The 12,526-nt window shown below is 42.0% G+C and overlaps 1 protein-coding gene across 7 annotated transcripts in view; it reads right to left on the bottom strand.

Annotated features, from left to right (window-relative positions):
- Positions 1-1,541: 1,541 nt before the first annotated feature.
- The window catches only part of sorcs2 (sortilin-related VPS10 domain containing receptor 2), a 308,443-nt gene continuing 297,458 nt past the window's right edge, over positions 1,542-12,526 (bottom strand). Inside the window, exons 15-28 of one of the 7 annotated variants that reach the window (XM_047592596.1) lie at positions 11,986-12,106; positions 11,773-11,906; positions 11,340-11,459; positions 10,739-10,910; positions 10,469-10,655; positions 9,745-9,878; positions 9,200-9,323; positions 8,456-8,568; positions 7,553-7,675; positions 7,372-7,471; positions 7,225-7,266; positions 6,729-6,831; positions 5,593-5,890; positions 1,542-3,760 (exon numbers count right to left, since the gene is read on the bottom strand). In XM_047592596.1, the coding sequence (XP_047448552.1) occupies positions 5,632-5,890; positions 6,729-6,831; positions 7,225-7,266; positions 7,372-7,471; positions 7,553-7,675; positions 8,456-8,568; positions 9,200-9,323; positions 9,745-9,878; positions 10,469-10,655; positions 10,739-10,910; positions 11,340-11,459; positions 11,773-11,906; positions 11,986-12,106 (1,732 nt within the window). In that variant the 3' untranslated portion in view covers positions 1,542-3,760; positions 5,593-5,631. The remainder of the gene's footprint in view (positions 3,761-5,592; positions 5,891-6,728; positions 6,832-7,224; positions 7,267-7,371; positions 7,472-7,552; positions 7,676-8,455; positions 8,569-9,199; positions 9,324-9,744; positions 9,879-10,468; positions 10,656-10,738; positions 10,911-11,339; positions 11,460-11,772; positions 11,907-11,985; positions 12,107-12,526) is intronic. The other 6 variants (XM_047592588.1, XM_047592604.1, XM_047592622.1 and 3 more) reach the window with 6 other exon arrangements.

Genomic DNA, 12,526 nt, shown 5'->3' with positions numbered 1-12,526 from the left:
TACACTACTGCATCTGACGCTTTGCATTGCACTCGGAGATGCATGGCTTGGATGCAGCTGCTCAGCCATGGAAACCCATTCCACGAAGCTCTCTACGCACTGCTCATGAGCTAATCTAAAGGGCACACAAAGTTTGGAGGTTTGTAGCAATTCACTCTGCAGAAAGTTGGAAAATCTCGGCATCCACTGGCCACGCTCCATCGTTTCACATGGCCTGCCATTTTGGTTATAATAATACTGACAGTTGACCTGTGGAATATTTAGCAGCGAGCACATTTCACTACTGGACTTGTTGCATAGGTGGCGTCTTATCACAGTACCACACTGGAATTCACTGAGCTCCTGAGAGCAACTCGTTCACAAATGTTCTAGGTTCTTGATTTCATATACCTGTGGCCATGGAAGTGATTGGAACACGCAAATTTATTGATTTGGATGGGTGAGCGAATACCTTTGGAAATATAGTGCATGTCATCAGTCCTGTAGAGGACACATTTTCCAACTTGCCACAGAAGATTTCAGCACTGTGTAGAATTGATGTATGACAGAACAAATAACTTTTGGTCTTATCTTCATTCTTTGCCTAAGCAACAGTGATGAGGCAGGTAGTGAAACTGAGGACGAATCCACAGGGCTCTGTTGATCTGAACGACCCTGCTGTGAAAGAAAACCTCCTCACCAAGGTAAGTCCCTAGACTGTATATACAGTCAGGCCCTGAAATATTGGGACATCGACACAGTTCTCATATATTTGGCTCTATGCACCACCACAATGGATTTGAAATGAAACAAACAAGGTGCAGACTTTCAGCTTTAATTGGTAGGTGAACGATGTAGGAATTAAAACAGTTTCTATTTGTGCCTCCTACCTTTCAAGGGGCCAAAAGTAAAGGGACAATTGGCTGCTCAGCTGTTCAAACAAAAATAGCAGGTGCGATGGCAGGTGGTAAGGTCGTGTAAAAAAAAAAATTACACGATTACACAGGGACCGAGTTGCAGATGAATTATTTTAACCATTTTGAGAAAAACCTGGAAAGCTACTACATCCAGTTATTTTTTAGTAGAGTCTTTTGGCATTTCTTTACTTTTCTGTCTATCTAAGTTTATTTAGCTTTTCGCCAAGAAGAGAGGAAGCAAGCACCTGTTACTATTTGAGAAAGTGATTCAAGTTTTCACTTAAAAACGCTAAATTATCATCAAAATTGTGGCAGCCTTTTTTTTTTTTTTTTCCTCAGATTTGGAGTGATGCTTGGCGCTCAGTAGGAATTGTAACCTAGCCGTGCAGACGTGCATCTAAGTAATATTAAACAAAACTATTGCATGTGTGTCTTCCAGCTCCAGGACAGACTGGAAAAGAAAGGAATGAGTGGATTCATCCTGAAGTGGAAAGAGGAGCCAGATGAGAAAGTTTTCCATACGGAGTGAAAGAGGAAGAACCCAACTGTACTAAATATGTTTTCCGCTCAGCAAGCGTTGACCTTCCAGGTGCAACACCGGTGGCCCTGGACTTAGCTGAGAAGATTCAAACCAGAGAGACGTTCCAAGTTATGGGAGTGATTTATTCCAGGATGCAGGTTGAGTAGTGCACTACGCTTCCTGATGAGGACACACAATTGTTTTTAATAGCGAAATCAAGGGTCCAAACAAACCAGCAGAAAAGAGTAAAAAACAAAAAACCAAACCCCCCCCCCCCAAAAAAAATCTAAAAAACAACGTGGTCAAAATTACACTGTCTGTGCCATCATCCGTGAAACTCCTCGACTATTACATTGGTATATCATAATCCCCACGTTCCCCTCTGTTTGAGGGGACATTGACACAATGACGACACATCACTAGGAAACTAAGAACAAGCTGAACATGGGCAGAATATGTACAAAAGATGAAGTGCGGGCTTAAACCAGAAGGAGTGAACGCTGTCTGGGTGGACCAAAAGGTTTGGCCTCGGCGTTTTATGGTAGCGTTGGTAGTCTGTGAAGGCCCTGTCGTCCCAGAGACCTTTGAATTCAGAGTCTGTAGTCTTGTTTAGCTGCCATCGGGCACGCGGCGGCAGCAACTACACCATCAGTGCAATCAAAACAAACGAGAAGACTTCAGCGAAAGGCAACGGAAACATCAACCAGTGTTCACACATACTGGAAAAAACTCGACAAGTGTATCAAAAATACCCATATATATATATTTATATTATATATGCCGTCACTGTGTGGCTGTGAGTATCTTTAGAAGACACGGAAATGATTTCCAGTAAACAATGAAGACAGTAAAATATTCATATTTGTGAAGTTACACACACAGAAAAAAAAGTAATAAAAACAGAGATGAGTGACGCAGGCAGTGAGCAAACTGGAAACAGTGAGACTTTGTTCGGATTTAGGAAACTCTGTGGCAGAAAGACAAAAGAAAAAAGAACGCTGTGTAATTTGGTAGCAGTGTAAAACACTCACACACGAGTCAAAGGGGATATATATACAAAGTGGAGATCACTGTTCATTATTTACACATTTACACACGACAAACCAAACCTTTAAGGAGACATGATTCCACCGCAGGCTACGCCTAATATAGGCTGATACAGTAAAATATATCAACTACACCTTCCCTCCATGACGGCAACCTTTGTCTCCAGAGGAACCAGTCTGCTCTGACGTAGAAAGTGTGAAGAGGAGGAGGAGGAGGAGGAGGAGGAGGAGGAGGAAGAGGAGTGAAGGGGGAAAAAGGGCCGCGCTGTTCTTTTTTTTTCTTTTTTTTTTTAAGAAACAAAAGGACTTGGACGACAGACAATGTCACTGAGCAGATCTGCCGTTTTTAGGCACCATGGGACGGACCAAGGTGATTGGACGCTGCGCTCCAAACCTCCGTGAACGTGTGAAAAAAAAAAAAAAAAACGAGAATGTCGGGATGTGAACGCACGAGGGTGCTGGGGAAAAAAAAAACAAGCAAACTAAAAAGCCGCGTGGGAAGAAAAAAAAAAGAATAGCATGTCCCAAAGAAGCTCAGCTCTAGTACCTGCAAGTGGAAATTCAAGAAAAAGTGCAACACCGCCCTCTTGTGTTTGCATGCATATTCTGCTCATATGCAAAGTCACAAGGGTTTATCAGAGCCTACATTCCACTGATTATTATTGCCTTTGAAGAGAGAGTAGTAGGGTGGAGGAGTCAAAACAAAGAAAACTATTAGGGGAGAATCAAAGAATCAAAATCTTTTTCTTTTTTTTTCCCCCCTCGCCGATCATTTGTCGTCTTAGTGCACAGAATACGTCTTAGCACTTGAGTCTCTGGGGGCAAACCCTCAGTGGCTTCAGTGGTTCAAACCAGTGCAGTGAGTCGTGCTCGCAGATTTTAAGTGTGGTTAAGTGACAGACAATGTATGCACAGACTTTTTTTTTTTTAACAAACACAGATGAACCGTCAAGTCCTTCATCCTCGGTGCTGCTGTGAAAAAACACAACCCTCCGACACACACACATGATCACAGAAAAGCTGGAGCAGAAGGGTTGACGAGGCCGTGGATCGGAGGTAAAGTGTCCCATGAGGAGGAGGATAAGGAGGATAAGGAGGAAGAGGAGGAGGAGGAGGAGGAAGAAGAAGGAGGAACAAAAGGGGGAGAGAAGGAGGAAGGCAGAGTGGAGTCCCTGTGCTCGTTAGCCAGCTCGGCTAGGCTGGGCTAGCTCATCAGCATTGCCACGGCAGCCATCAGCTGGTCAGGTAACTGTGTAGCTCTCTGGAGTTGATGCTCAGGACCACACCTGAATGGTTGCCTGGCGACGAGACGGGGAAAGAGGAAAGAGGACAAGGGCAAGTGAATGAGCAAACAAAAAGTCAAATGACGGCATACTGTGGTTCAAAGGTGCCCTGTGGAGTTTTCTCAACAACAAGAAAAAAAATAAATTTGCATATTCCTGAGGCCCTGAACGCTTCTCATCATTGATTCAGCATTTGACACCTGCATTATTTACATGCACAGAATATCGTGGGCTAAAAAGGAGCTCACAACTAACCTATGTTTGCTTTCTACTTGGAAACACTATACTCTTTGCTTTATTTCATTAATACCATCTGCACTTACCGCTCACTGCCCCAAAACACTTAACATTTAGGAAAAGTTGGACTATAACGACATAGAACAGTGTTCGAGGTAAAGATCCAGCAACCTTTGGCAGATTTTGCCTTGTAAATGATGAACTGTTTTGGGATTAGTTGGACTCAGGAGTCCTAATACGCCATTTGATGGTCAAAACCTCCATAGGGCACATTTGAATGTTTTGTAACATCTTAGCATCCATGCAAAACTAAATAGTATCACTTAAAGATGAAAAGTGTTGGTCACACTGAGTGATGTAGTGGTAAAAAAAGAGTAACTCTATTCCTAAGTAAAAAAATAAAATAGATTCAATGGTGGCATAAGCACAGGCGTCGTATCGTATCGTGTAGTATGTACAGTAGTGTATCTTAAGGTCGTGTCATGTCACATGTTGTACATAACATGTTGACTCGTATCGTATCACCTTGTGTCATATTGTACATATAATTTCTTATGTGTCATGTCATATCGTACCTTACATATTGTATCATACCGTATAGCATTGTATCATATGTGTCATATTGTATGTGTTACGTAGTATCATATCGTATGTATCATGTTTTATCGTCCATGTTGTATGTGTTGTCATATCATATCGTGACATTGTGTTGTAACGTATCATAATAGAACTATATCTGTGTCTGTATCTGTATCACTATAACTGTATCACATTGTATCGTACCGTATGGTATTGTATCGTATCGTGACATATCGTAATGTATCATACGCGTTGTACATATATTGCACATAACGAACTGTATTGTAACGTATACTATTGTATCATATGTGTCAAGTAGTATCATATCGTCATGTGTTCAGTCATATCATATGTTACGTATGTAACGTATTGTAATGGACTGTATGTGTTGTGTCATTTTGTACGTGCCGTGTCATATCGTACATATCATATTGTATGTATCATGTCATGTCATACTGTGCCTCATTACCATATTGTATCGTACCGTATAGTATTGTATTCTATGTGTCATAACATATCGTGTCGTGTGATATTATACGTATCACATAGTATTGTATTGCATGTTTCACGTGACATCATACGTATCGAATGTGTTGTGTCATATCGTATCATGTCATATTATATCAAACATGTCGTATGTGTCGTGTCATTGTACATAGCGGTATCATATCGTATCATATGTCTGGACTTATTTCTGTCCAAATAAAGAGGTGAAATGCAAATGTCCCAATACACTCTACTCTGTGACAAATTAAAGAGGTTTATGGGCTTATACAATATTCATAAATAATCAGCCAGTACAACACAATAATACAGAAACTTTTCAAACTTCACCTCGTAGTGAATGTGAAGGCATCACAGAGCAAAAACACCATCTGATACAGTAGTTCTGACATGGGTGACATGTGTGTCATGCAGGTGATGACCGAAAAAAACATCTCTGTGACCAACACTAAAGATCTTAATAGCAAATCTTTCATACTTTAAGCAATACCAGTGATAAGGATGAAAAGGAGAAAGTCCTCCAGTACCTTGGTGTGTGTTAGCTGCTGGTGTTAGTGGCTTGGGTTTTAGTAGCAGTGGTTAGTGGTAGTCCTGATAAGGGAACGGAAGGCGGGGCTACCTCCTGCGTTACCTAGAGTCTGCGAGTCCAGGTCGTCGTCAATGAACTCCTCTCCCTGGATGATGTGCTGGGTGTCCTCGCTGTGGTTGACGGGGCTAGTCATCTCCTGCTCCTTCTCATTGTGCATCTGGGCGTAGACGTTGCGGCTGCCTGGAAGCTTCCTGAAAAACAGCGGGGGATAGGCATCCTCAGTCCTAAGCCAAGGACTGTGGGATTTGTTGTTTAGGTAAGACGGGGCTGTAGTTCTGGACCGCATGTTTAAATTCAAGTGACTTTTGGGTGGATATTTGTGTTCGGGACTTGAGGAGGTGCTGCTGGTGGATTACTGATATGAAAAGAAATCATGCAAGTTACTCAAGGTGTCACACACAGTATATTAAATGACATGCAAGCTATTAGGAGTGGGATTCAACACTGCACACTGTGAGAAATATAGCTTTCACACTGAGGTGGCTAGTGGTATTGGACTGCCACACAATTTGGCAGACCCATTCATGTTTACAAGATGGCAAAACCTACGGATTTTGGGGACGTTCTAATTTTTCGTCTTGCTTCACCGTGAGGTCAGTTTTCAAGTGATTCTCAGAGACTAAGACATGGTTCAGTATATAATGTCTAATGTCCAAAATATTAACAAATCAAACTCATTGGCCATTTAGTTTATGATCAAACCTAGTTTTAATGGTAATTAGAAAGTGGTACTGAAACATGGTCAGCTACAACCCAAAACACAGGAAATATGACCTCTTAAATGACAAGTTATCACAGAAAACTTTCTTTTTCGCTTTCTTCTGATATTGCCACATATGGTACATCTTATTATCATCACATTATGTCAATTTGGAGAACAGAACATAATACTGAACTGAAACATAGGCCACAAAAAAAACATTGGCAATATTTGAAGAAAAGTTTTATTCTGAACACTGAAGAAAACACTAGTTCATCTTTTGTTAATTTTATTTAAGTGCATTTGATTATGGCTAGATCTTCTCTGTGAAGTCTGACCAACATGCCACAGCCCTTAAACATGACATAGCTCACCTTTTGAACTTGTAGAGGATGAAGGAGCCGGTTGCAATGATGCTGATTAGGAAAATAACTGCTAGAGCCCAAACACCTGGACTCCCAGCTGCTCCGTGGTAGCCTGGAGTGATAATAGCACACATGTGCACCAGTGAAGAATACATTACAGATTTTTAAAAAAATTATAATAATAAATATATATGTCTACAGAGGACAAAGAGAGCTCTTGTGTCAAAAACAGCAGAAACAAAGGGACAGAAGTGGCAGAAAAATGCGGTAGAAATATCAAAAAACATTTCAACCCTCCACAGAAAGCACCACCATTCCGAACACAAGGAAGGGTTATCAGGTGGAAAAAAAGATCAGTACGGCACAGACAGGATCAGATCGAAAGAGATCATATTTAAAAAAAAAAAAAAATTGGTGGGAAACCAGGAAAGGCTGACATGGAAGTCATAGTTGAAGCTAGAGCGTTCACAGGGAAAAGCTGCAGGTAGATGGTTCATGAACGCACCATTCTCTGTTGCTGCAGCTGTTGAGTCATTAGCAATTAGACCTAGTCGTTGGAAATAAACCAATAGCATGCGGTTATCATTAAAAAATACGTAATGGTCGCTTTAAAAAGCACACTGTACGGTATATAACGCACACACAAGCATACCTGAGTTTGGATCAGCTAGCATCACCATCACTTGGAGTCCTCCTCGCACAACAAAGCTGACGTTGTTGTCGTTGAAGGCCTGCATAATGGCTGGAATTCGCTACAGGTAGAAAAATTATATATGTTAAAAAAAACAAGCGATTTAAGTTGTCTTAACGTTGAATGTGTCTGCTGTCCGCACCTTATCTACAAACATGCTCTTCTTGACCGGTGTGGTGTCCTGTGGGAGGACGTACAGGTCCGCTGAGGTGGGGAGGCCTGGTTTTACCACGGTGACCAGAGACTCCTGAGGTACGCCTGTGGTCTGAGATCAGAGTTTGAAAAGTCAGTCACATCTTAGAGCTAATCAGTTTCTCTTCTTCTGCATTTGAGGAATAAGAAAGAAGCTTTCTAGCATCGACAGACCCACAGAGGACTAAATTTGCTTCAGGTCCGTGAAGCTTTTTAGGTCTTATCAACAATTTTAATAGTTGATGCTACCTGCTCATCATTAAATAGTTGAAGTAATTAGCTGGTGACCTTATTGAAGCATTTATCGGTTAAATCACCAGAGCTAAAATAGACTGAATAATGGACTTAATAGTTGTTAGTTTTTCTCTTATTTGTGCAATTCTATGGTTGCCGAATGAGCTGAAAGCAGTGCAACTTAATACAACACATGAAAGTCTTTGCACATATTCACAACTGCAGACACAGAAATGTGCTGGAAGTGATGAAAAAGCTTTGGATGACAGTCAGAATGTTATTAATGCCGTAAATCTGCAAATTAATTGTGTTGTGTCATCAGATTTATTAACAAGCTAATGAAAAGGCTTATAGGGGATGATGCGATCAGGATGTTACAATAACAAGTACAAAAGGTAACATTTAACGGTAAATCCTGTCTTTCAGTGCTCATCTGTATGTTGTAGGCATTTTCCACACATGCGTTCTCAAACTGACGACCCGTTCCTTGTGTCTTGAGTCTTTTTGCATGTGTTTTCTTGCATTGCAGCACGTTTAGCTCTCTCCGTCGCCTATTTTTAGCCTGGCTAGAAGCAAGGCCGAAGAGGATAGCAAAGCTTCTTTCCCCTCATCCGCCTACCTTAGCCAGTATTTTGGTGACCACATGGCCGACGTCGTTCCTCCATTCTGGGATGTTTGGATTGAAGCGGTCCAGGTCTCTGCTGAAGCTCAGGGGGATGATCTGGAAATTATCTAGAGGAATAATCAACAGTGCAGAGGTCTGAAATAGGTCACAGGTGTTACATAATGAGTAATGCTGAAGTTTCACCCGCACAAACAACAGAAACCAGAGAAACTGTATGAACTGAATTAAAATACCCCACTTTATCTGAAATGGATAGCAGTTGTAAATGTTGCAAGAGTGTAGTGCTGCAGAGAGTACTCTTTGACTCTCTTAAGATACAAAAGCTCACAGCTTATAAATAAAACAGGCACATCTGTTTAGAAAAATCTGACATATTTCATCCTCTGACTTTCTCACACACAACAAGAGCTGAGATCATACAGTATTTTATGGCAACAGCAGAGAATGTCAGGCAGGAGGTTTGCCTCAACTGTGCCTGAATGAGTCATAGACTATAGGAATAGCTAAAGAGAAGAGAGTAAGAGGTTGTTAAAAGCTTTGAACAGGCTCCAGCAAGCAGCGAACAACAATAATAATAGGATAACATGAATTAAATTAAACCTAAAGGGCAAGAAAGAACTTTGCTCAAATGTTTAGGATTCAAGGCAACCATCCAAATATGAACTAAGTAAGATAAACTCTCACATATCTGTAATTCACAGCATACGTTCATAAGGAAAATGTTATTTCTTTTTTTACCGTAGACTCGGACAGTTCTGGTCTCCTGCACCATGGACCGGCCGTTTGAGGCCTGGACAGTGACTGAAACCTCTCCGGTCTCTGCGAACCGAGTCAGGAGGCTGTTCTGCAGAGTCAACACGGGCTGTGGAACGAAATGCTAGTTACAAAAGGTGTGTCTGAAAAGTCTGGAAGCGTAAAGACTTCCAGGCTGACTTGTAAAATTTCACTTAATTTCCAGGTGCACTAGGCAGCTACTCTGAATTCCGATGATATAGCTTCAAACTGTATGCAGACAATGTGAGAATTTAATGTAGCAGCTAAAGCAGCTAACATGTCGGAAATGATTCCTTGGATTTGGTGGTGACCAAAACAGGTAGGTTTAAATAAATGCACCCACATCCCCGCAGCAAATTCACAAATCAAATAAATACTGTGGCTATGTTTCTGCTGGATCACCGTGTTGGAAATACCATCTTCATAATATGCTTGGGATTTTAACTGATCTCCATGTATGACATTTTGCAGTCAGTGTTGTGAGGTGACATTTGTAGTGTGTCCTTTACCCGAAGGCTGTCTCCTATCCACCAGTAAAAGACAGTCAGGTTTGCCTCAGTGGGGAGAACTAACGCCGTCAGATTGACCTCTTGGTTCCTTCCGGCAATAGGAACCACTTCCAGGTGCACTTCTTGTAGAGGGGCTGCACGAGACGGACAAACATTGACATCTATAAAAACACTAAAAGATGGACATGGTGCCTTGTATGTCCTAAAAGTGCATGACGAAGGCAGATAAATGAAGTGATTTCAAATAAGAAAATATCTGAGGCAAACCCAATTTAATGTTGCTGTGATGAAAGTGAAGATGTGAATCACTCACAGGAGTCATCATTATTAGCTTTACCAAAAAAAGAAAGCAGCGCTTGGAGGCACAGTGAGTGTTGGGGAAATCATATCTGCTTGAGAAGAAAGTAATGAGAAGTTACAACTGAAGTAAGACCCAGAGCTGACAACTTAACAGCAGACGTATCAGAGATGAGTGAACCAGTTGATGAAAAAGATGTTTTCATCAACTTCTTCTCTAGTTGGTGTTAACATAAATTTAGGTCAAAGAAATATGGTTATGATTTCTGGAATTGTGGAAAGTATAACCTAAAAAGAAAGAAAGAAACAAAAACAACAACAACAAAAAACAGTTGTGACTCATCAGAGAATTTTGTGACTCATCAGAGAATGGACATAGTGTCTGGTAACAGGATGTTGTTAGCCATGGGCCAAGAGCAAGACTGACCTGTGACCTGGATGTACATGGTGGCCTCATCGTGCCCTGCCATGTTTTCAGCCTTCACTGTGACCTTGTAAACACCCGGGTTTTCGTAGCGGTGCTGGATGGGTTCATCTGTCACCGTCAAGTTCTGGTAAATTGCCCGAACGCCGTCGCCCAGGTCCACCTGGTACTTGGTGCTGCTGGTATCCCCCTAAAGGAAGGAACAACGGCATCAGAGTCACCTGATTCAGATCAAATAACGAACCAGTAAAGAGAAAACAGCTTTCATCCCACCTGCTCTTGGTGTACAATGAATGTGATGTCATCACCGGGCGCCACAGCCAGCATCTGGCCTTTTATGCCGACCTGTAGTCCTCTGGGGGGGAGCAGGGGGCAGCTGTGTTGTTTCACACTCTGCTGCTTGTTTAGGCCCCCTTCGCACATGTCGGATATCACCTTCCTGTAACTGGAATACGAGAGAGGACAGAGCGAGTGTGAGGATGATGGTGGAGGCAGACAGAGATACTTTTGCATTCAAGTCAGAGCTGTGGCCAATGTTGCGTATAGAGCTCTGTTGTTTCTTCAAAACTAACCTTATGTCTGGAACTTAATATGTTGCATTTGTTTTAATCTGGCTTGCATACTGGAACAATACTTTTGGTATGAGCCATACAGTGTCTCCCTTGCTTTCCAGTTTTACGTGACTCATAATGAGGGGGTATAAGATGGTCTACTGTGTCATGTGCTTGCGGCCTCTCTCGTAGGAACAAAGGGAGACAAAAACTAGTCCTCATGACATGAATCATACAAATAGGGTGAAGACTGGTTTACGATTAAGGTTGTATGAGCTAAGAAGAACAGACTGAAACATTGTTTTTTATGGATGTGCACCAACCCGGTGCTGGACTCGTAGTTTTGTCCTTGATGGCAGTCTTCAGGCGGTGAATCTGGATCGTGCCAGAAGTCAGCAAAGCAGCGGTCGCCCTCCACCCGTGAGCGCTCAAAACCATAGTCACTGCACACAGACACATGACAGATATGACAGATGAAAAGGCTTGAGGATTAGAGTTAGGGTTGGGTTTAGGGTTAGGGTTGGGATTAGGGTTAGGGTTAGGGTTAGTTTTTAGGCAATAATTCACAAGAAAAAGTGAAGGCATCAAAAGTAACACAGCAACCGTTATCCTTTGAGTCCATGATTGTGGTTGCTCTGCCGCTATGTATTTAGTGAATCATATATTTCATATCTATATAAAGTACAGTACATATACAGGACACATAATGAGTAATATGAGCTCGAGCACAGCTTTGTATCTAAACGTTCGACTCACCAGTTGAAGTCCTTCTCTGAGCACTGGCAGGATTTATTGGTGAGAGTAGATGTGTAACTTCTTCCTTTAACGCAGAACGCCGCATCCTTCCTCTTTCTGAAAGTCCGCTCCTGGCCCATGATGCATTTCTCTCCCTGGGGGCAATATAACTCATGACATGTCCACTCCCCATAGCTCAAACGGAACCCAGTGTGACAAAATATCTGGCATTACCTGCAGGTCTGTCAGTAGCCATGATTCATAGTCGGACTCGGTGCACTGACGGGTGAAGGACTGTCTGAAGTCCACTTTGACCAGCTCCCAGTCCGACCTGTAGCTGATGTGGCCAAACACGCTGCAAACACAAGACACTGAATTTTAGATTACGTTTCTCACATGTGGTGAAGCTGCTGTGCAATGCTGATCATCTAATGTCATCAGAGAATGGACATGGACCTTCTGAGGGTGTCCTGTGTTGCCTTTGACTGTCATTGCCCATCTGATCTAGTACATGTCTAAGTAACATCCACATGAATGACAAGTCCAAAAGTTTCCCAGCAGGCACATGACGGATAAAACAGATAAAGGGTACTTGAGGGTTAGGGCTAGGGTTAGGGTTAGGCAATACTGTGTCATAGAGAATGTAATTAACATCCTCTCCGTGGTGGTCGCCCAGCCAATACATATCGTTGTGCCCTATATTCTGTCATTTTTACTTTTGAATAAGAAACGAAGCATCAACATTTGGTTCCAGGCAGGACTGGGTGACCTCATT

Source organism: Mugil cephalus, chromosome 1 (genome assembly GCF_022458985.1).
Source record: "Mugil cephalus isolate CIBA_MC_2020 chromosome 1, CIBA_Mcephalus_1.1, whole genome shotgun sequence".
NCBI classification, from domain to species: Eukaryota; Metazoa; Chordata; class Actinopteri; order Mugiliformes; family Mugilidae; genus Mugil; species Mugil cephalus.
This window is presented reverse-complemented; position numbering and strand designations above follow the sequence as displayed.